Source organism: Gobius niger, assembly GCF_951799975.1.
Source record: "Gobius niger genome assembly, chromosome: 1".
NCBI lineage: Eukaryota > Metazoa > Chordata > Actinopteri > Gobiiformes > Gobiidae > Gobius > Gobius niger.
The window spans coordinates 1,835,019-1,859,158 of record NC_136852.1 but is presented as its reverse complement, the minus strand read 5'-3'; the positions used below and the strand labels follow the sequence as shown (position 1 = coordinate 1,859,158).

The 24,140-nt window shown below is 44.6% G+C and overlaps 1 protein-coding gene across 1 annotated transcript; it reads right to left on the bottom strand.

Annotated features, from left to right (window-relative positions):
• Positions 1 to 577: 577 nt before the first annotated feature.
• Positions 578 to 24,120, bottom strand: LOC306979201 (uncharacterized protein; the record flags this gene model as incomplete). The annotated part of the gene is made up of 12 exons (XM_079578056.1): positions 578 to 1,351; positions 14,978 to 16,514; positions 19,036 to 19,138; positions 19,217 to 19,344; positions 19,427 to 19,598; positions 19,670 to 19,918; positions 20,007 to 20,187; positions 20,278 to 20,354; positions 21,442 to 21,619; positions 21,690 to 21,997; positions 22,257 to 22,341; positions 23,851 to 24,120. The coding sequence occupies 12 exons, from the start codon at positions 24,118 to 24,120 to the stop codon at positions 578 to 580; spliced, it is 4,062 nt and encodes a 1,353-aa protein (XP_079434182.1).
• Positions 24,121 to 24,140: the final 20 nt, after the last annotated feature.

Genomic DNA, 24,140 nt, shown 5'->3' with positions numbered 1-24,140 from the left:
ACGGCGTCCCAGGTGTGGGATAAGGTGTAGCTCCCTCGTCCCGGTTCACAGATGCTGATGCACGTTTCCTGATCTCGATGCTTCTCTGATCCAGAGTCAGGAGGGGGCGTAAACTCTCCCTACTGACTGGAACATCCATGTAAGCTGCTACGACACGTCACCTCCACCACCAGGGGGCGCTTCTGAGGAAGATCACAGGAAGTGATCGAAACTAGTCAAGCAGGTAAAACTAAACTGAAAGAACAAAACTCATAGGCTTAACCTAAAGAGACAGTATGAACCTTCTACAAAGAGAGAAGCTACAAAAACATCAAAAAAATGAAAACACTTTGAAATATTATTTAACAAACATAACTTATTTAAACACATAATGTTAGTCTCAAAAATATGTTTTGAAAAAATGTTTAAAAATATCTTTTTCTTCTTTTTCTTACACAGGTTTGTCCCTCGAGACTCATTTACGAGAGAGACTTGTTTCAAACACATCGATTATAAAAACACAAAGGTTTGACAAACACATGTTAACACGGCTGGAACATTCTAGCGTGTTTCCTTAACATGTTTATCCAGAGCACGTTTATAGGCACGTTCGTGAGGTTTGTCGCCGTCTCACATGTGGATCTGTGTGTGTTTTCTTTACATGTTTCTCCAGACCACATTTATAGGCGTACGTTTTCTCACAGACTGAGCAGCTGAAGGACTTCCCTCCCGTGTGTGTCCTCATGTGTGAATCCACGTTACATTTCTGGGTGAATGTTTTCTTACAGACTGTACAGCTGTATGGTCTCTCCCCAGTGTGAGTTTTCATGTGTGAATCTAGATTACTTTTATGGGCGAATGTTTTCTGGCAGACTAAACAGCTGAACGGTTTCTCCCCCGTGTGTGTCCTCGTGTGTGAATCCAGATTACTTTTGTGAGCAAATGTTTTCTCACAGAAAGAACAACTGTAAGGTTTCTCTCCTGTGTGGAGTCTCATATGTAAATCTAATGAACCTTTTTGGGCAAATGTTTTCTCGCAGAAAGAACAGCTGTAAGGTTTCTCTCCTGTGTGGAGTCTCATATGTAAATCTAGTGAACCTTTTTGGGCAAATGTTCTCTCACAGAAAGCACAGCTGTAAGGTTTCTCTCCTGTGTGAACCCGAATGTGTCTTTGTAAGTCATTTTTGATCAGAAATCTCTTGTTACAGAAAGTGCACTGGTGCTTCTTCTCGGCTCCTCCGTCGGACACTGTGTGGACACTGGTCTCCGGGGCAGACGTGTATTTGGGGAACAGACCTGTGCTTTTTGCCGCTGAGCTGCTCAGTTGTTCCCAGTCGTCGTCATCGTCAGTGTCAGACGAGAGCTCAGTGTGTCCCTCATGTGTCTCTGAGCTGATGTCCTCTCCCTGCGCTTCCTCTCGGTGCTCAGTTTGTCTTTGCTGGAGCAGTGAGGACTCTTCAGTCTTCACACAGACAGACCTGGACTCTGGGACAGACCTGAAACATGATTTACATATATTTTAAACCAGAGTCAGTTTGTGTGACGTGTTTAAAGTAGGGATGCACCGATACCAGTATCGGGTATCTGGCCGATACCACATACTCGTACTCATTCATGAGGTCCTGATACCAGAAACCGATACCATTTGACGTGCGGCCAGAGCAGCTACGAGGCGCAGCTACGAGGCGCAGCTACGAGGCGCAGCTCTCAGCTGAGGAGAGAAGAAGCAACAAACTGGAGAATTGTTTAGTGTAAATCCAATAATCCACATAGAGCTGACTTTATTACAGACTGCGCTCTCTAAACCAGAGTCTGAGCTGGATTTAACCAGAGCTTAATGTTGTTCGTGCTGCAGCGTCTGCAGTGTTTACAACATACAGGCTAACGATGCTAACTCGCAGCTAACAGTTTTGGCCATTCTGACGCCGTTTTAAGCCCAGGGGTTTATTCATCTGAAAAACTAACCCAGCGACTAAAAAGTCCTCAGAAAATCCAAATAAAAGAGATACAGCATGTTTATATTGAGGGAAAATGAGCTGCAGCAGAACAATGAAAACACTGTAGCTTCTCGCTAAGTTACTACAAACACACGAGAAAATCTACAGGAGCTGAAGTAAAGACGAAAAGAGACCATTTAAGTCACATCTCAATACTATTGTTAAATAAAAACACATAAATGAATAAAGCTCAGGCATTGGGAGCTTTTGGACATGGGCTTTTCTGTCTATGATGGACAGAGACATAAAAATGAAAAATTATTTTGAATGAAAATAAAATAAATAAATAAATGGCATCAGCACAATTCTAATATAACTGCTCTTAAATGTGTCGCCGACTTTACTTAATGAAATGTAAATGAGTAAATTAACTAATTACAAACCAATCTGCTGTGAAGAATGTTGAAGAAAATGCCTTGTACTCGTATCGGTATTCGGTATCGGCGACTACTTAAATCAAAGTACTCGTACTCGTATCGGTTTTAGAAAAAGTGGTATCGGTGCCTCCCTAGTTTAAAGGGGCGGGGCCTACACCAGCAGCTGCTCCTCCTCCTGTTTGACGCTCGGCTCCTCTGGCTCCTCTTTAGTCCTCAGAGTCTCTGTGATTTCCTGGCTCAGCTCAGGACCAGGACTCTCTGATGAGATCTGGACGTTCCCTCTGACCAGCTCCATCTTCAGTGTTTGTCCGTGAGACACAAACAGGTGGACACGACTTCAGCCTAAACAGAGAAAACACTGAGGTTCAGCTCGAACGACACGTCTGAAAACTGACTTTCCGATAATGAAGTCGTGCAACAGGTTTAACTATTTTGAACTGTTAGGACTTGTTACTAAAGCTCTTGTTGTGTTTTCCAGGTGAGACTATTCCAGGGAAAGGTCATAGATTTAATAAACTTACTCAATATAACCGTGTTAGATGGACTTTTGGAAACATGTCCTGGACTCCCACTTTGGAGATGGATCAAACTCGCTCTGAAAGCAAGAAGGATCCTGTTCAGACCCGGGCTGGGCACTGTCACACAAGTGATGCTGGTGGTTATCAACATTTAAAAGGATAAAGAGTGAAACAAGTTGAAAAAAAATGAAAAAGTGGGGGAATTGTGGGAAAAAATTGTTCAAAAAAATAAGAAAAACGTGGAAAGTGTTTTTTCTGCTCTTTTGTAGCTAAAGGAAGTTTCTTGGTTGTTTCACCTCAATAAAATGATGTAATGCCAAAGAAATGAAATGGAAGGAAAATGAGTTAATTAACATTATTATTTAGTTTAATGGTTCTATATGACAAATATTTTAGTATAGGTGTCGGAGACAGGAGGACGAGGCAAGGGCCCCTTCAGAAACGAGCAGATTGGCAAGAGCTCATACGCCAAACCAGATGTGCGTCAGTGTCCGCCGTGATAAGAAGCCTCTAAATTGGGCTGTCAGTTAGGGGGAGGAGCCTGTATGCTAACTATCATAGCCACTTTAGCATAGGGACCTCTGGTGCTAACTATCATAGCCACTTTAGCATAGGGACTCTGGTGCTAACTAGCATAGCCACTTTAGCAGAGGGACTCTGGTGCTAACTAGCATAGCCACTTTAGCATAGGGACTCTGATGCTAACTATCATAGCCACTTTAGCATAGGGACCTCTGATGCTAACTATCATAGCCACTTTAGCATAGGGACCTCTGGTGCTAACTATCATAGCCACTTTAGCATAGGGACCTCTGATGCAAACTATCATAGCCACTTTAGCATAGGGACCTCTGATGCTAACTATCATAGCCACTTTAGCATAGGGACCTCTGATGCTAACTATCATAGCCACTGTAGCATAGGGACCTCTGGTGCTAACTATCATAGCCACTTTAGCATAGGGACCTCTGGTGCTAACTATCATAGCCACTTTAGCATAGGGACCTCTGGTGCTAACTATCATAGCCACTTTAGCATAGGGACCTCTGATGCTAACTATCATAGCCACTTTAGCATAGGGACCTCTGGTGCTAACTATCATAGCCAGTGTAGCATAGGGACCTCTGGTGCTAACTATCATAGCCACTGTAGCATAGGGACCTCTGGTGCTAACTATCATAGCCACTTTAGCATAGGGACCTCTGGTGCTTACTATCATAGCCACTTTAGCATAGGGACCTCTGATGCAAACTATCATAGCCACTTTAGCATAGGGACCTCTGATGCTAACTATCATAGCCACTTTAGCATAGGGACCTCTGATGCTAACTATCATAGCCACTTTAGCATAGGGACCTCTGGTGCTAACTATCATAGCCACTTTAGCATAGGGACCTCTGGTGCTAACTATCATAGCCACTTTAGCATAGGGACCTCTGATGCTAACTATCATAGCCACTTTAGCATAGGGACCTCTGGTGCTAACTATCATAGCCACTTTAGCATAGGGACCTCTGATGCTAACTATCATAGCCACTTTAGCATAGGGACCTCTGGTGCTAACTATCATAGCCACTTTAGCATAGGGACCTCTGGTGCTAACTATCATAGCCACTTTAGCATAGGGGCCTCTGATGCTAACTATCATAGCCACTTTAGCATAGGATAGCATAGTGAGAAAGTCACTCAGACCGTTAAAAAACATATGTTGTCAGACGCAGATGTGCATTTTCTCCAATTCAGCTTTCCCCAAATCTAAAAGGATAGAATAGGCCAGTGTAACGCCTCATTTGAAAGCTAAGACCCACAAAACCGACGGATCTTTGTCTTTGCGTCATTGCCGTGTTGTCGACGCCGTTTTAACATTGTCCTCGGCTCATTTTTGGGCAAAGCCAAAGTGGAGAAATGTGCTCGGTTCGGGCGGGAGTTAAGGGGTTAAAGGGGCTAGAAGTGAGTCATTTTATGCTCACTACTGCCACCTCAGGTCTTATGTGTAACTGCAGCTTCTATATTAAGCTCCTGCAGGATTTCAGAGGCAGTTGTGGTGAACAGGTCTGAGCTCATTCTACACATGAGGACATGGAGGAACATACGTTTAAGTAACATTTTTAAACTCCTTATAGCCCCTTTAACTGAGAGCATTTTCTCCAGTTCGGCTTTACCCAAATCCAAAGGCTTCTTGACTGGAGAGCAACACTGTAACGCCTCATTTGAAAGCTAACATCTAAAAAAGTGATGGGAACCTTTTTTCACGTCGTCGCTGCATTTTTGTTTGTTGTTGTTTGTTTTTGTCATGTTTTTATTGTTTTTTCATCGCTTTGTCGTCACGTTTTCCTCACTTTTTGATGCTTTTCCAGCACATTTTTGTTTTTGGGATGCTTTTAAGCTTCTAGATTTGGGTAAAGCTCGGTTACACCCGGGGCCAGACCGGTGGCCCCTCTGTGCTCTCCCAGAATGGACATATGGCCAGTCCGCCCCTGCTCGGTGTTGATGTGTTTAACTGCTGTGACTTGGCCAGTTGTTCCGCCTCGTTTTTGTTTATTTTCATAGTTTTGGCTCATAAATAAAAACGTATAAATATAAAGTGAAAAGCTCTTGAGTCCAGTGCAGCAGGTTTGCATTGACCGAATATTTCCTGGTGAATTAATAATTTAACTTTACTCTGAAGAGCCGTGACTGTCACCTACAGCGCTGTTATTCTAAAGTAAACAGTGAAGCTAACAGCTGACTAGCCGCTAACGCTACTGAGGAGATGAAAACTGATCAAACATCGTCATTAAGAGCAATAATAACACGGCGCGTTGTTAAAACGTGTTGAAAAACATCACGTGACTCACAAAGTAAGTAGTAAATGTAAACGTACCCGCACAATGATTATTATCCATAAACACAAACGTGAGCCGGAGCCGTGTAGTGACGCGATCTGTAACGCTGACCGATTTCATTCATATTCCAAACTGCGCATGCGCATGATGTGTTCTCACACACAGGGATACCCGTGTAGATGCAGACGGCATCTCGTCATAGAAGGGGGCGTGGCTTCACCGAGGGGGAAAATAGAATCTTTAGAGAAACACAATTTTCCACTGTTTTTAGCCATTTTCTGGTGGAATATGAACTTATTTATCACATAAATAAAGTCAAGTGTAAATCGGGGCCATATGGATATTTTCTCACAGCAGATTGTTCAGTAGAAGTGAAAAACGGCAGTTGTAGCTAGCGCTAGCTAACCGTTAGCATTAGCCCGATGCTAACATGTAGCATAAAGTTAGCATTTTCCGTTATTCATGTATTTATGGGCTGTTGAACCACTTTGCTCCTCCCCATGTCTTTGTATCTTTTATTTAGTAGAAAACTATGTTCATAATTCAGGATTTGTTACAGTAGTTTTTGAATAATTAGAGAAAATAAAAAAAAAATCAAAATTGTTTTCCCCCTTAAGAAGAAGATCTTTATTTATATAGCGCCTTTCACAGACATAGTAACAAAGCGCTTTACATGAGACAGTACATTCACTCCATACTCGGTGGTGGGAAGCTACGTTTGTAGCTTCAGTTTCCCCTGGGAGAGACTGTCAGAAGCGCTGGCGCGACTACACACGTCTGCGCCAACGGACCCTCTGACACCACCATACATTCACTCACACATCATTCATCCTGGCCTATTGTGCATGTTTTTAGTGGTAGGGGAAACCGGAGTACCCGGAGGAAACCTACGCAGACACGGGGAGAACATGCAAACTCCACACAGAAAGGCCCCGTCCAGGTGGGAATCGAACCCGGACCTTCTAGCTGTGAAGCGAGAGCACTAACCGCTGCGCTAGCGTGCCGCCCAACTTTACTGTTAACTCTTAACTGTTTTCAAAAATGACCATATATGGGCGATTCCAGAGATGCGTCTGTATCTATGAATCTATGGAGACGTAGATTCAGTGAAATAATGAATCACAGCAGAAACACAGAAAACTCCACGTGTTAAAGTAATGGTGGAGAAATGGGAGAAAGTTCAGTTTTTTCTGTCTTGGTTTCTTTCCTCTGGTTTCGAACATGACCCTAAATGGGCAATCAGTCAAAAAAATGGTGACGTCACATTCGCCCCAGGAGCGCGCCATCATGGAGGCGGAGTGATTATTCACGTAAACGCCTTCTTCACTAAATGTGCGTTTGCAGTAAGAACATAGTGAACGGGTGTCGTAATTCAGACTAAAAATGACAGCGTAACTTTTCAATGGGTTTTCTAGAAAGGAGCGAAACAGGGCCCGTCTCCTGCTGCAAACCAATCAAAACGATTGATCGGTGTCATGTGACACACGTCCGAAACGGCGACGCATCTCCATGTGACAGATTCCAATACTTTAAAGGGGGGTGTTCTGCAAAATGGACTTTTTCAAGCTTTCCATCATGTTATTATGTCATTCCCTCATTAAAAACATGCCTGAAGTGTTGCCTTGGCACATTCACGTATTTCTGAGTAATCTGTAAAAACTCTGATGGCGGCCATTTTAGGGATAGGTTTGCCTGAGTCCTCCTAGGAACGCCCCCACCTCCTGGAGACGCCTCCGAGCTTTGGTCACCAGCCGAGTAACCAACCACTGCTCCTCAGCAGAACCCCCTCCCCACTGATGCCACAGACAGCGTGTGGAGGGGGCGTGTCTAAAGGCTCAGAGGTTCTTAAAGAGACAGAGGCCTATTTCAAGACATTCACTACGGCCATTTTGAGAGAGACATTTTATACAAGGCAGTTATTCTAATTTACTGCAGTTACAGACCAACAGAAGGTTTGTCATCATTGTAGTGTGATATAGACTGGTGCTATGGGACTGAAAAAAGCAGAACACCCCCTCTTTAACCCCTTAACTCCCACCTGAACCGAGCACATTTTCTCCAGTTTGGCTTTACCCCAGTCCAAAAGCTTCTTGAAAAAAGTTGAGATGAAAACAACGATGGAAATGTGACAAAAATGTGACAAAAAAATTACAAAAAATTACAAAAAAAATGTGACAAAAATGTGACAAAAAATGACAAAAATGGGTTGATTGAGGAACGTGCTCCACTGCTCCTGTTCTAAAGCTGAAGTAAACGAGTCGCAGCTCTACTGTTAAAATTAAGTATTTTCCTCCCCCTACATGTTCCTCCATGTCCTAATGTGTCGAATGAGCTCAGACCTGTTCACCACAACTGCCTCTAAAATCCTGCACTGTCACTCAAAAATGTGTCACTTCGGCCCTAATTGCCGTCATGCACGAGCTTAATATAGAAGGTGCAGTTACACATATGGCCTGAGGTGGCAGTAGTGAGTATAAAATGGCCAACTTGCTTCCAGCCCCTTTAAAGGAATAGGCCACCGTTTTTATATACTAAGATATGTTCTTACCTCACTTTAGTCGAGTTAATATATCCCCGTCTGGTCATTGTCCGCGCGCTCTGTCACGCAAACGGAGCACATACGCAGCCTCTCCCATATGTGACATAGCTCCGAAAAAGCTCACGATAGAAGCTACCAAGCTCTTCCACGTGTTCCCTATTTAAATAAAGTTACGTGAAGTGTTTTCATGCGAAGTATATTTACACAGAAATGTAACGTGTCGATTTTATAAGCAAATAAAAAGGGGGACTATATTGTGAGGCGTAATGATACGAGGAGCACAGCGTCCGCGTAGTAACTCCTAAAGACTTCCCCCGCTCACTTCCGTCAATAACCTTTAGGAGTTACTGCGCGGACGTTTTACTCCTCGTATCATTACGCCTCACAATATAGTCCCCCTTTTTATTTGCTTATAAAATCGACACGTTACATTTCTGTGTAAATATACTTCGCATGAAAACACTTCACGTAACTTTATTTAAATAGGGAACACGTGGAAGAGCTTGGTAGCTTCTATCGTGAGCTTTTTCGGAGCTATGTCACATATGGGAGAGGCTGCGTATGTGCTCCGTTTGCGTGACAGAGCGCGCGGACAATGACCAGACGGGGATATATTAACTCGACTAAAGTGAGGTAAGAACATATCTTAGTATATAAAAACGGTGGCCTATTCCTTTAAGTATCAGTACAACTAGACGGTGACACTAATCAGGCTGAGACATGAGGACGATTTGTGTTTGACGCCTTTATTTAACCAGGTTAGTTCCAGGATGAGCAGCAACAAGAAGGTTCATGTCAGAAATGCAAAAACATAAATCCATTATGAATATTTACAAACAGAAGAATGAGGGAAAAAAATCAATATTCAAAATCAAACAGAAAAAAACAAAGCAGGAAAAATATTCATTCAGTCTCGGGCGGTTTCGTGTTTTATCTCGTGTTTATTTAAAGCCGCTTTTCTGCTAAACGTTTTCTCACAAACGGAGCAGCTGTAAGGTTTCTCTGCTGAATGTGTTTTCATATGAAGATGACAGTAACTTCTGTCTGCGAAGGTCTTCTGACAGACTGGACAGCTGTAAGGTTTCTCTCCCGTGTGACGTCTCATGTGCGACTTCAAACTGTCATTTTTGGTAAAAGCCTTGCTACAGACTGCACAGCTGAAAGGTTTCTCCCCCGTGTGTGTTCTTAAGTGACAGTGCAGAGTCGTCCTAAGGGTGAATGTTTTCTCACAGATCGAGCAGCTGTAAGGTTTCTCCCCTGTGTGAGTTCTCATGTGTGACTTCAGATTGCCTTTTTTGGTGAATGTTTGTACACACATCAAACAGCTGTAAGGTTTCTCTCCTGTGTGAACTCTCAAATGCGACTTCAAACTGTCATTTTTGGTGAAAGTCTTGCTACAGACTGGACAGCTGTAAGGTTTCTCCCCCGTGTGTGTTCTTAAGTGACAGTGCAGCGTCGATCTGTGGGTGAACGTTTTCTCACACATGGAACAGCTGTAAGGTTTCTCTCCTGTGTGAACTCTCGTGTGTCTCACTAAAGCCCGTTTAAACCTAAATGTCTTGTTACAAACAGAGCACTGGTGTTTCTCCTCCACATCGGCTCCTGACGTCTCCCCGTCCTTCACACTGGTCCGAGGGGCAGACGTGTATTTGGGGAACAGGCCGGTGCTTTTTGCAGGTGAGCAGCTGAATGTCTCCCAGTCGTCGTCATTGTCAGTGTCAGACGAGAGCTCAGTGTGTCCCTCATGTGTCTCTGAGCTGATGTCCTCTCCCTGCGCTTCCTCTCGGTGCTCAGTTTGTCTTTGCTGGAGCAGTGAGGACTCTTCAGTCTTCACACAGACAGACCTGGACTCTGGGACGGACCTGAGAAAGGATTAAAACATAAATATATTTAAAACCAGAGTCAGTTTGTTTAAAGGGGCGGAGCCTACACTGGCAGCTGCTCCTCCTCCTGTTTGACGCTCGGCTCCTCTTCCTCCTCTTTAATCACTGGTGGGATCTGGACGTTCCCTCTGACCAGTTCAATCTTCAGACTCAGCGTTTGGCTCTGAGACATTTTCACAAACAGGTGGAGACGATTCAGCCCTGAAGAGAAAACAGAAACATTAAAGCAGGATTATGAAATGAAGGTCTGAAACAAACTGTCTTTAGAGTCACTTTAGTTAAATAATGAAATAAAGAAATAATGAGAAAAATATAGCCGCAAGCGGCAATTACAGGCCCTCGCCGACCGCCTTTTGTCTCCCTCAATCTAAATTTACGGTGTTGCTACTGCCTTTATGTTTGTTTTCTACGTTTTTTTAAGGGTCTTAGTTTTAGGATTTTTGGAATGCGCTAATGTGCCCTCTCGGTATCTGACGAAGTTTTTGTCAGAAAAATGCTGAGAACTCTGATCTTAATTTATACAGAGAGAAATGTTTGCACTGCGTTCCAAATTATTCTGCAAATGACATTTTTCTCTGATTTCCTAAACTGACTCAAATGAGAGTCCGCATAATTTTCAAGTCTTTAACTGGTCGAGGATCATTTAAATGTGGTTGAAAAAATCTCCCAGTAAAAACAGGATTGTTTTCAAAAACAAATATAGTAAAAAACTGAAAATCTACTTTTATTACGAGGGCCACAAATGTGCATGTTGGTCCTCAAACGGTCAGAAACCGACTCCATGAGGGGGGTATGAGGGGGGTGTGAGGGGGGTATGAGGGTGGTATGAGGGGGGTATGAGGGTGGTATGAGGGGGGTGTGAGGGGGGTATGAGGGTGGTATGAGGGGGGTATGAGGGGGGTATGAGGGTGGTGTGAGGGGGGTGTGAGGGGGGTGTGAGGGGGGTATGAGGGTGGTATGAGGGCGGTATGAGGGGGGTATGAGGGGGGTGTGAGGGGGGTGTGAGGGGGGTATGAGGGTGGTATGAGGGGGGTATGAGGGGGGTATGAGGGTGGTATGAGGGGGTATGAGGGGGGTATGAGGGTGGTATGAGGGTGGTATGAGGGTGGTATGAGGGTGGTATGAGGGTGGTATGAGGGTGGGTATGAGGGGGGTATGAGGGGGTATGAGGGTGGTATGAGGGGGGTATGAGGGGGGTATGAGGGTGGTATGAGGGTGGTATGAGGGTGGTATGAGGGTGGTATGAGGGTGGTATGTGGGTGGTATGAGGGGGGTATGAGGGTGGTTGAGGGGGTATGAGGGTGGTATGAGGGTGGTATGAGGGTGGTCTGAGGAGGTATGAGGGTGGTATGAGGGTGGTATGAGGGGGTATGAGGGTGGGTATGAGGGGGTATGAGGGGGGTATGAGGGGGGGTATGAGGGGGGTATGAGGGTGGTATGAGGGTGGTATGAGGGGGGTATGAGGGGGGTATGAGGGGGGTATGAGGGTGGTATGAGGGGGGTATGAGGGCGTTGGGCCGGTGCTTACTGCCCAACACCGTGCAGCACAATTGGCATTTGCCCGAGAACACAGCGATTGGCAGATTGGCCAATGGTGCCCTGTGCTCTTCACGGATGAGAGCAGGTTCACCCTGAGCACATGTGACAGACGTGACAGAGTCTGGAGACGCCCTGGAGAACGTTCTGCTGCTGCAACATCATCCAGCATGACCGGTTTGGTGGTGGGTCAGTGATGGTCTGGGGAGGCATTTCATTGGAGGCCGCACAGCCCTCCATGTGCGAGCCAGAGGTTCCCTGACTGGCATTGGGGACCGGGATGAGATCCTCAGACCTATTGTAAGACCATATGCTGGTGCTGTGGGCCCTGGGTTCCTTCTGATGCCTGATAATGCCAGGCCACATGTGGCAAGAGTGTGTCAGCAGGTCCTGCATGATGAAGGTATTGATGTTCTGGACTGGCCTGCCCGTTCCCCAGACTTAAATCCAATAGAGCACATCTGGGACATCATGTCTCGGTCCATCCATCAACGCCACGTGGCACCACAGACTGTCCAGGAGCTGACTGATGCTCTAATCCAGGTCTGGGAGGAGATCCCTCAGGAGGACATCCGTGGTCTCATCAGGAGCTGCCCAGGCGTTGTAGGGAGTGCATTCAGGCACGTGGAGGCCACACACACCACTGAGGATGATACAGACTCGTTTGGAGGAATTTCTACAGAATTTGGATCAACCAGTGACCTGATTTGTCACTTTGATTTTGACTATCATTTTGGATCAGGACCTCCAGGGGCTGAGAATGTGATTCCCATTTATCATTCTTATGTTATTTTGTTCTCAACACATTGCCCTACACTATGAATAAAGATTTTCATCCGAAAAATCCAATTGATTGACATCAAGGATGTGTTTTTTGAGTGTGCCCTAAGTTTTTGTGAGCAGTGTATTTGGCCACATGAAGCTTTTGCCACTTCAGGTTCACTCACTGTGTGAAACGAAAACCTATTCTGTTACTAAGTAAAAGTACAGATACTTCATTGTAACGTCACTCAGAAGTACAAGTTAAAACTACTGTAAGAAGTACAACTACTTCAAAAGACACCCTGGAGAAACCGCCTCTGCGTGTCTTTGCGTCACTGTGACTTGGCCTTTGCTGTGACTCTGATGTTTCTGTGGTTTTAGTTCCATAAAAACGATATAAAGTCAAAGCTGAGGCTCAGAGTGCGGGAGGTTTACAGTATCAGTTACAGTTACAGTTACAGTTACAGTTACAGCTACAGTTACAGCTACAGGACCGTTAGCTTATAGCCGGTTAGCCGCTAACGCTACTTGGAGATTTAAACTCATCAGTTTGTTGTTATTTAGCGCCAAAGTGACACGAGGAACTCTGGAAATATGTGAAATAACAACACGTGTCAAAGGGAATCAGTAAAAACTCACCCGCACAACGTCCCACAGTTCAGAAACACCGTTAGCAAACACGTTAGCGAACACCGTTAGCAAACACGTTAGCCTGTAGCCGTGCTGTAGCTCGATCAATTACGTTCAAATTCCAAACTGCGCATGCCCAGAATGTGGTCGTAACACATGCGCGAGGTACGTCCTCAGGACAACGAGCCGAAGGTGAATGTAGTGTGTGCGTGTGTGTGTGTGTGTGTGTGTGTGTGTGTGTGTGTGTGTGTGTGTGTGTGTGTGTGTGTGTGTGTGTGCGCGCGCGTGCGGTGCAGACTGGCAGCCTCGCTTCCGGGGCAGCTGTGGCTACAGTAGTTGCTTAGCACCACCAAGTCTGGAGTTAATGAATAATGTGCAGCATCTTTGAATGTAGAAAAGCTCTATATAAAAACAATATTATTATTGTTGATTTATTAAGATCCACATTAGCTCCGCTGGTCCTTTTTTAAAAACAAACAGTTCAAATCAGTGTAAATGTTTCAGAAACACTTTATGTGAAAATCTTTATAAAGAATGACATGGACTCAGTGACGCCTCAGCAACATAAAGGAACTAATGTCATAATAACTGTCTTTAAGTTTTATTTTTTTCTCTCGAATTTTGTATTTTATTAATGGATGTGTTACTATTGTATTTATTTACCTGGTTCTCGTGAACGCCAAAAGGATTTTGTTCGTAGTGCAAGTATTAATGTTAAAAACCCACTGTTTTTCAGCCTGGTTGTGTTTAGTTGTTTGATCAATTATGAGGAAATGTAGAAAGTGCAACAGAACTCATTTACAACAGCACTTTTGAGGCCCCCACCTGCTCTGGGCCCTCACTCAGCACCCTTTACCCCCCCCAGTCTGACAGCCCTGCAGAGACACACAGATTCTCATTGGTCAGATGTAACAGTCGCCTCTTTGTGGATCTTTTTCTGTTTAATTAAGTCCAAAAATAAACACTATGTTTTTAGTTCATCGTTTCAGAGACATATTTTTGCATTTAAGTTTTTCAGTCAAATTCAATCATGTGTTTTAGTGTCGAGGAACCGAATGTTTAATGTGACAAATGTAATAATAATAAAATAATAATAGTCAAAAAGTCAATGTCAACTTTATTTAAACAGCACATTTCAAAACAGCTACATCTGCCCAAAGTGCTGCACGACAAACACCATGAAGAGGAATCATAATAATCATAAACTACTATTAATAAATATAATACGAAATTACTACATGTCATATTTACAGACACAGAAGAATGAGGAGAAATTCCAATATTCAAAATAATCAAATCAGACAAAACTATTGCCGTAAAAATAGTCAAACAAAGTCAATATTTTCAATCAAAGTCAAGGCGAAGTTTACTTTAAAGTGATGTTTTCTAAGACACAAAGAGCTTTAAAGCAGTACTAAGTAACTCTTCCCCCTAGAGGCCATAAGCGCAACTGCAGGTGTCGTAGCAAGTTTTTAACTTATTGTCTTGGGGAGTAAATACTTCGCTGACAGGAAAGGCGAAGGGAGAGAGGGTTACTGTGCATCCAATTATACAATGGAAATATTTTTTTTCACTCAAACTTGGCTGTAAATACAGTTTAAAGTGACGTTAGCCCGCAGTTAGCTTTGCCCGTTAGCATGTTAGCTTCTTCTTCGTGATTCCATTAGTGTGTATTGCTTTCTCCGGACCGGTGGCAGTGAAGTTGCAAACATGGTTTTCTGTCCAGAGACACCAGGGGGCGATGAAAGACCCTCCAGTCATCCCATAAACACTTGTACTATCCCCACAGGGACTACGGGGAGGATTTATTAAGGTAAACACGTTACTTAGTGCTGCTTTAATGGCGAAGTCTGGTTTAATGCTTTAAATCCTTAAACCCTGAAACCTGAACCTCCAGAGGGTTAGGGTTCATGAACAGGCCCGTCCGGCACCAGCTGTAAGGTCGGCCTCGTGCCCTCTGCGTCGTCGCCCGGGTGAGTCTTTCTAACGTGTATAACGAGCGAGTGTTTCTGAGCAAACGCCTCTTTACAGACCGTACAGCTGTAAGGTTTCTCCCCCGTGTGTGACCTCATGTGATAATCCAGAGCTCCCTTCTGGGTGTAGGACTTCCCACACACTGTACAGCTGAAGGGCCTCTCTCCCGTGTGCGTCCTCCTGTGTCTGTCCAGATTACACCGATCGCTGTACGTCTTGTCGCAGAGGGAACAGCTGTAAGGTCTCTCTCCCGTGTGTGACCTCATGTGATGATCGAGGGCGCCTTTTTGTGCGAACGGTTTCCCGCAGACCGTACAGCTGTAAGGTTTCTCTCCCGTGTGTGTTCTAGTGTGATAATCCAGAGCTCCTTTCTGGGTGAAGGATTTCTCACACACTGTACAGCTGTAAGGCCTCTCCCCCGTGTGTGTCCTCATGTGACACTTCAAAGCACCCTTTTCCGCGTGAGTTTTGCCGCAGATCGGACAGCTGTAAGGTCTGAGCCCGGCGTGTGTTCTCATGTGTGAATTTAAATTGGGTTTCTGTGTAAAAGTCCTGTTACAAATCGAGCAGCTGTAAGGTTTCTCCCCCGTGTGCTGCCTCTTGTGTAAATCCAGGTGACTCTTCCTGTTGAACGTTTTCTCACAGACCGAACAGACGAAAGGCCTCTCCCCCGTGTGTTTCACCTCATGCCTGACGAGCTGGCTCTTCTGCGTGAACGTTTTCGCGCAGCTGGAGCAGCCGTACGGTTTCTCCCCCGTGTGCAGTCGCTCGTGATCCGACAGGGAGTTCTTGTGGGAGAACGTCCTCTTGCAGAACGAGCAGGCGAACGGCTTCTCCCCCGTGTGCGTCCTCATGTGCGAGTCCAGGTTCCGCTTCGAGGTGCAGCTCCTCTCGCAGACGGTGCAGCTGTAAGGTTTCTCCCCCGTGTGCGTCCGCAGGTGTAGGATGAGGCTGCTGCCGTCGGTGAACGTCTTGGTGCAGACGAAGCAGCGGTAAGGTCTCTCCCCCGTGTGCGTCCGCGTGTGTTTGTTCAGGCTTCCCTTTCCGGCGAAGGTCTTTTCACAGAAGGAGCAGCTGTAGGGCTTCTCTCCGGTGTGTGATCTCATGTGTAAGTCAAGAGAGCCTTTCTGAGCGAAGGTTTTCTCGCAGGCGGTGCAGCTGTAAGGTTTCTCTCCCGTGTGAGTTCTTATGTGCGCCTGGAGGCCGCCGTCTCTGGGGAACGACTTCCAGCAAAGCGGACACTGGTGCTTCTTCCTCTCGGCTCCAGACCTTCGGCGCTTCTTAGCTCCAGCGCTGGGCTGAGGTGCAGACGTGTATTTGGGGAAGAGGCCGGTGCTTTTCGCAGCTGGAAGGCCGGGCGGTTCCCAGTCGTCGTCATCGTCGGTGTCAGACGTGTGTCCCTCAGTCTCGGAGCTCGTGTCCTCGCCCTGCGCTTCCTCTCGGTGCTCAGTCTCTTCCGTCTTCACACAGACAGTGATGAACTCTGGGACGGACCTGGAACATGTTTGAGAAACACATTTAGAATCAGAGTCAGTTTGTGTGACGTGTTTAAAGGGGCGGGGCCTACACTGGCAGCGGCTCCTCCTCCTGTTTGATGCTCTGCTCCTCTTCCTCCTCTTTAATCCGTGGAGTCTCTGGGGTTTCCTGCTTCATCTCGGGGCCAGGGCTCTCTGGGATCTGGACGTTCGCTCTGACCAGCTCCATCTGCAGCGTTTGTCCTAAACAGAGAAAACACTGAGGTTCAGCTCCGACAACACGCCTGATGTGGTCGTCATGTGTGAGCCGTGACTCTGACTCTCCTCCATCTCCTGTGATGTAACAGTGCTGCAAATAAACTAATGGGAGACGGAAAAGTTAGATTTCTTAAAAAAAAAATGGGTTTACCCTTTTTGCTTCAAACATGACCAAATATTCCTGTGTGTTATTTAACCCCTTAACTCCCGCCTGAACCGAGCACATTTTCTCCAGTTTGGCTTTACCCCAGTCCAAAAGCTTCTGGGGAAAAACTGTGAAAATAGCAACAAAACTGACGAAAACAAGGATGGAAATGTGACAAAAATTTGATAAAAAATTGACTAAAAGATTGACTAAAAAATGACAAAAAATTTGATAAAAAATTGACTAGAAAATGACAAAAATGTGACAAAAATGTGATAAAAAATGGACTAAAAAGACAAAATTGATAAAAAAAAATTGATAAAAAAATACAAAAATTTGACCAAAAAATGACAAAAATGTGATAAAAAATTGATTAAAAAAAAGACAAAAAATTGACTAAAAATGACAAAAATGTGATAAAAAATGACAAAAATTTGATAAACAATTTGATAAAAAATTACACAAAAATGACTAAAAAATGACAAAAATGTGACAAAATTGATAAATATTTGACCAAAAAATGACAAAAATGTGATAAAAAAATTGATTAAAAAATGACAAAAAATTGACTAAAAATGACAAAACTGTGACAAAAATGTGATAAAATATTGACTAAAAAATGAGACAAATTGTGACAAAAAATGACAAAAATGTGATAAAAAAATTGACTAAAAAATGTGACAAAAAAACCTACAAAAATGTGATTAAAATGTGACAAGTGACAAAAAATGCCCCCCCAAAAAAAGGCCAAAAAAGTTACAAAAGTGAGTTGAATACCCAACAAAAAATGATGGAAAAAAAATCTGATGACGTGAGGAAAAAGATCCTCTTGGTTCAGGCGGGAGTTAAGGGGTTAAAGGGTCAATGACGTGTTGATTGAAAATATATCATATATGTAGTACTTCTTCTGTAGACGCAGTAGCCTCGGCCTCATTTGGCATAATTTGCAGTTTATGTACTTCCATCACAATATTTATACAAACTTTGTCCGATGACGCCCATTTAATGAATAATCATGTGACGCGACCATCAAGAAATGACCATTTAAGGGCTTTTATTTTGAAATGAGTTCAAGGACAGGAAGTATCATCACACACAGATTAGTCAAAGACACATGGAAGCAGCTGTCCATATATACACAATACATATTACATTTTTCAACAAATACACATATTTAACAGTAGCCTTTTGTTTATGACGTCATCACAGTGACGTGAGTTTGTTTATTCTAGTTTAGCTACACAGAATGAGAGGCTAATTGTAACGTTCTGTTCCCCAAAGTCCTGAAGAGAGTTTATCAGGTCCCAACAGAACCAAACTACATCACAGACCTTCCTGGATCTCACGTTAAAGAGGGGGTATTCTGCTTTTTTCAGTCCCATAGCACCAGTCTATATCATACTACAATGATGACAAACCTTCTGTTGGTCTGTAAATGCACTAAATTAGAATAACTGCCTTGTATAAAATGTCTCTCTCAAAATGGCTGTAGTGAATGTATTGAAATAGGCCTCTGTCTCTTTAAGAACCTCTGAGCCTTTAGACACGCCCCCTCCACACGCTGTCTGTGGCATCAGTGGGGAGGGGGTTCTGCTGAGGAGCAGTGGTTGGTTACTCGGCTGGTGACGAAAGCTCAGAGGCGTCTCCAGGAGGTGGGGGCGTTCCTAGGAGGACTCAGGCAAAGCTATCCCTAAAATGGCCGCCATCAGAGTTTTTACAGATTACTCAAAAATACGTGAATGTGCCAAGGCAACACTTCAGGCATGTTTTTAATGAGGGAATGACAGAATAACATGATAGAAAGCTGGAAAAAGTCCATTTTGCATAAGACCCCCCTTTAACTCTCCAAAACATCAATAATCTACAGAGAGCGGATTATGAGTCTGGAGAAGAACACAGGAAGAGCGGATGTTCAAAGAACATAAACACCATCATCAAAGTAACATTTTTATTACTATTTTTACGCAGCAATATTTACACTATTTTTGACGTTTCAGATTTGTGTCGTATTTCTGTGAGCGGTGGTTTCTTGGATCCAGAGTGAGGGCTGTTCTCTCATCGCTCCCTGACTCGGTGTCGACTTTGTGGCACCGCAGGAGTAAACTAAGAGACCTGAACGGCCACGACGTCGTCCCACATGGAGCTGGGAGGCGCCGTCCCCGTCTGCAGCTCCCTCTGAAACCTCTGAGGATCGCAAAGCACCTCATTGAAAAGCAGCTGCATCAGGTCACGTCTGTATCCTGTGGAATTATAAATACTGTAAAACTCCTGTGTGCACTTTTGGAAAAGGTATTTTATAATAAAAACATGTAATGTACCAAATGTGGCGTCTGTTCTGATCGTTCTGGCAGTCGCTCGTCCCTTTGACCCTGGAAGCACTAATTTCCACACAGGTTTTCCCTTTGCCTGAACCATCTCATTGTGGTGCATAGCAGCCAGATAGAGCCTGGAAACATGAACAAACATGAACAAACATGAACAGTGTTTACAACAGGGGAAGCACGATGAATCAAAAACATGATAAATACCTGCACAGCTTCCCAGTGAAGGGGACGTTCACATTCTTGGGTGTAAAGTGCAGAGTCAGGCGGTGGAAAGACTCCAGTGCAGGTTTGTGAGGCTTCGAGCTGAGCTGACGCACGTCTTTGAGGATCCTTTTGTTCAGGAGCATTTTCTTCACTTTAGAAAGTGCAGCAGATCCTGGAGTAACGGGAATGAGGTCAGTCAATATAACGATTGTTAAACGGACATTATTGATAAATAACACACACCGGGTTGGAGCCACTGGCTCCGCCCCCTGGGGGCGGGGACTGGATGCTCACACTGGGGGAATAAAGGATCCTTGTGCTTGTGCACATTTTGGATGTGATTCACCAGAGACGTCCACTTGGCCACTTTCTCAGGTCCAGATTTAGAGGAACCCGCAGTCCAGTACATGTGGTTCTTTATCGCAGGCAGCCATTTCTGGACCAGATCACAATCCTGGTTTCGGGCCAAAGCGCCCAGTCTCTGAGATAAGCCTGAAATACAGACATGTGGCACATTCCTCAGAGGTTCCAAACCCACATGACTTCTTTCTAGTGTAAAGTCACAGTAAATATGTTCTACCTTTGACCACCTGCCCCACAGCGCAGGAGTGAGGAATCTCTCTGTCCTGCAGATGCTTCTGTACTTGAGGACGTCCGTCAGTCACAATGTGGTCCAGTCGGACAGAGCTGGACTCCAGAAGATCAAGACTGCGTTTGAGTCCTTCCTGTTCCATATTGACACTGCTGCCCACGTCGCTACTCTAAAAAAACAAAAAGTCATTACAATGCAAAACATAATAATGTATAGGACTGAGGGGACATGAAGGTAAACAGAGGCAGGAGGAACAAACCTGCACCAGCTGAACGTCCAGAATCTTTTTGTCGTCATTCTCCATTATTGTGTAGCTCCCGAATCTGTCTGACCGTCCTGGACAAACACGTTCAACAGTAACATGGTCAATACTGTTTGAGTATCAGTTGCAGTAGCAGTAGCAGTAGTAGCAGCAGCAGTAGCAGCAGTGGCAGCAGTAGTAGTAGCAGTAGCAGTAGTAGTATCTGTTAAAAAGGCCTAACACTTTTGCGAATGCTGCCTAGATACAGGTGACAATTTAAGTAACAGCCAACCAGGGGCTTAGCTCCACCCCTCGGCCTCCCCAGAGCTCAGCGCAGCGCTACCTGTTTCAGTGTGCGAGACGGACTGAGCGGAGAGACTCCCAAGTTACGAGTGTGTTGTAGTGTTGTAGTCATAGACCAGTTCAGGGGTACTATTGCCGCGGTTGTGGTGCGCGTGTATATGAAGAACGTAAGTACTATTTAGGAGTTTCCAAGTTTGTTGTGTGTTGCAGTTTATCGTGTTTTCCTGCAGCTAATGCTATTGCATGTAGGCCGCGGTCCGTGACAGGCCTTAGCAGCGCGGGCACACCGATAGATGGCCCAGCTTTAATGTGTAGCTCATTGCTGCTTTGCATGGTTGGTGTGTAATCGTTCTGTGCGAGGTTAGCGTAGTTCAACCAGTTATAGGCAACTGTGGAGAAAGTGCTCCGGGTCTGCGCTTGGCCTTAATGGCGGCGCGTTGCGGAGGACCGCATGGCTCTGTACGTCCTCTTAAAGGGCCAGCGCACTGTGTTGCACCGTCATTGGGGTTACCATGGCAACACATGGGCCAGTGTTCTTACTTATGTTATTGATCCTGTTTTTATGTTTAATCTTTAGTACTTTCAATGTTATATATTACTGTTTATTATTTACATTTATATTCAGTTTTATGCAGAGTGTTTATTATTATTAATATCGGTAACTTATGTTTATGTTTTTCCTTTCCCTGTTGTAGAACCGTGCACTACCGTCTGCAAATAAAGCTTCAACAACGACATCTGGTTAAGTTCTTTCGGGGACACCCTGAAGCGGGTCAGAAATAGTACAGCGCCACCTAGAGTGTTTTTCAGTATCAGTTGCAGTAGCAGTAGCAGTAGTAGTAGTAGCAGTAGCAGCAGTAGTACCAGTAGTAGTAGTACCTGGTGAATCCGCTCTCATGTCACCACTGACGGCGACTTTGCCTTTGTTATTCGTTTCTTCCAGGACTTTGCTCTGATCCTTCTTCCACTTGTGGTAAATCGCTGGTTCCAGGAGGTTTCGTGCGTGTCTCCTGAAGGTCTCGTACTGATGGACCTTCAGGTTCATGGTGTTGCAGATCTACACAAGAGGAGTTAAAGAATAATAAATGTTTAAAATGTAAATGCATGTCATGTCCTAGTGAAAATACCTGCTGGATCTTTGTAAACGATCCCCCGTTGAAGTACACGGCCGCCGACAGCTCCAGATCACCCTGTGGAATCTCACACTTGACCGGCTGACTCTGCCACGTCCGAGCGAAGCAACAATGTGGACAGTTCTGGATAAAAGCAACAGATGTTCCACACCTGCGCTGTTCCACCACGCAGTGCCTCGTACAGACGGGGCAGGCGTCAAAGAGCTCCCTCAGGGCGCTCTCGAAGACGATGTACTTCACGTCTTCAAACTCAGGAGACTCCATTTCACTGTTCAGACCATGCAGAAGAACATGATAAACATCTGATCACGTCACAGAAATCACAGCATATGAAGCACGTGCCTCAGCTCACACCGGTCTGAAGAAAAGCTCCAGTCAGTTTCCTCCTCCTCCTCCTCCATCTCCAGACGAGGACGTTTCCTTGGTCTTCCACCAACCCCAGACGTTGGTTTAACATGTGGAGCTGCTCCTCTGCTGATTCTATCAACTTGAATACCTGCAGAAAAGCGTTCAAAATGTTCGAAATATGCAATAATATAATGATAATAAATGCATCTTTACCTTTACGGAGTTCTTTCCTCGAGGCTCCAGCTGATCTTGCAGTCTGCGGCTCGACCCAGTGACCTGATCCAGGAGACGGTGGTCTCTGAAACAAACAAACCACAATATCAAACTAAACATGAGAGTCATGAGAGACGAGCATCACAAATAATATGTTCACATTTACTGGCTTCTGCTTTTGTTCCGGTTTCAAATTGCAAACTCAATATTTTCCCTGTAAAGCAGAGTTACTATTATCATTATTAATATTATTATAGCCTATAGTTTGGGATGGAATGTTATTATTTAATTATTTATATTCCATAAAACATCGCGGTGTGAATTTAATACGCCTGAATAGAGCTCCACAGTCCCGCCCCTTGCAGTCCTGTTGCTCCGGGTCCGGAAGCAGAAAATCCCCGTCTACACGACCGTCGATTTTCCAAAAAATCAAATATTAAGAGTTTAACGTCAGCGCAAAAGCTAATCAGCTCTGTAGCAATTCATAAAATGTTTCATTTCAATCCAAAAAGAAGACGACATGTTGAAGAAAAGGCAAAGGTACAAGGCTGTGACATCATTCACTTCCTGACTATAGAAACTCCGTATCCCAAGAACCATTGCGACATCGCGCCCGCTGGTCAAGGCAACCAGGTTTTCAGCAAACACGGCCAGTTTCTTTTGCTTTGCAGACAAAAGTTCTATATTATTTCACTATTAAACAATCTGAATCCTGCGAATGTGAATAAAAATAATAGTGGTTCATTTAATTGGATTTTTTTGATCGATCTGACGTTTTTCTTACTCTCAGTGTTAGATCTGGATAATAAATAAACACGTGTGGGAACGTGAAGCTCCACCAATCAAAAGCCTCGTAGTAGATCATGGGACTCCCGAGCATCCTGGGTAATGTAGTTCTAGGACGTGGCTCGCGGTTAAACTAGATGGATCTCAGACGTGCTTTTTTCACCTGCGTCTGACTTTGCGGTCGCTTTAGAACCACAGAGCTGGATTCAGCCCAAGAGTTAAAGACTTTAATCCAAATCAATACGGTCTCAAAGCGAGGGGAGGTTTACTTCCGGACCGGAGAGGAGGCGGGACTGTGGAGCTCTATAGATACAGACGGCATCTCTGGAATCGCCCATATATGGTCATTTTTTAAAACAGTTATGGGGAAAAACAGTTGAACTACTTTAACAAATGCTAGTCTCTACATAAAGATACAAAGACATGGAGAGGAGCAAAGTGGTTCAACAACCCATAAATGCAAAACAGAGAATGCTAACATGATGCTTCATGTTAGCATTGTGTTAATGCTAACGCTAGCTATGACTGCCGTTTCGCTTCTACTGAACCATCAGCTGTGAATAAACATCCACATGGACCCGATTTATACTTGACTTTATTTGTATGTGAAAAATAAGTTCATATTTCACCAGAAAACGGCTAAAAAAAGTGAAAAATTGTGTTTCCCTAAAGATCCTTTCCCCCCCTCGGTGAGGCCACGCCCCCTTCTCTGACGCGATGCCGTCTGTATCTAGCGACTACGGGAATCCTCAGAGTAACACAGCGAGCGACTGCAGACTGAGCTGAAAGAGCAGCTGAAAGAACTCACCGGTGCTGGTTTGAAAGCCGCGCTCTTCAGAGTCGGGACGGCGCTGTCTTTCAGGGACAACTTGGTGAGTAATCCGCTGTCGTAGGAGCTTTTGTTCAGAAAGCTGTCGTCAGTAAAATGCTTGGCACAAACGAAGCACGTCTTCTTGGGAGGGGGGTCGTCTCCGTAAAAAAAGGCCAACCATTTCTGGCGAACGCTCTCATTCCTCGGGAGGCTGAAAAGGGGGCGGCTGTCTTTGCATCCGAACACGCACTTCTTCCACGACGGCATTTTGTAAATCTGAGAAGCCT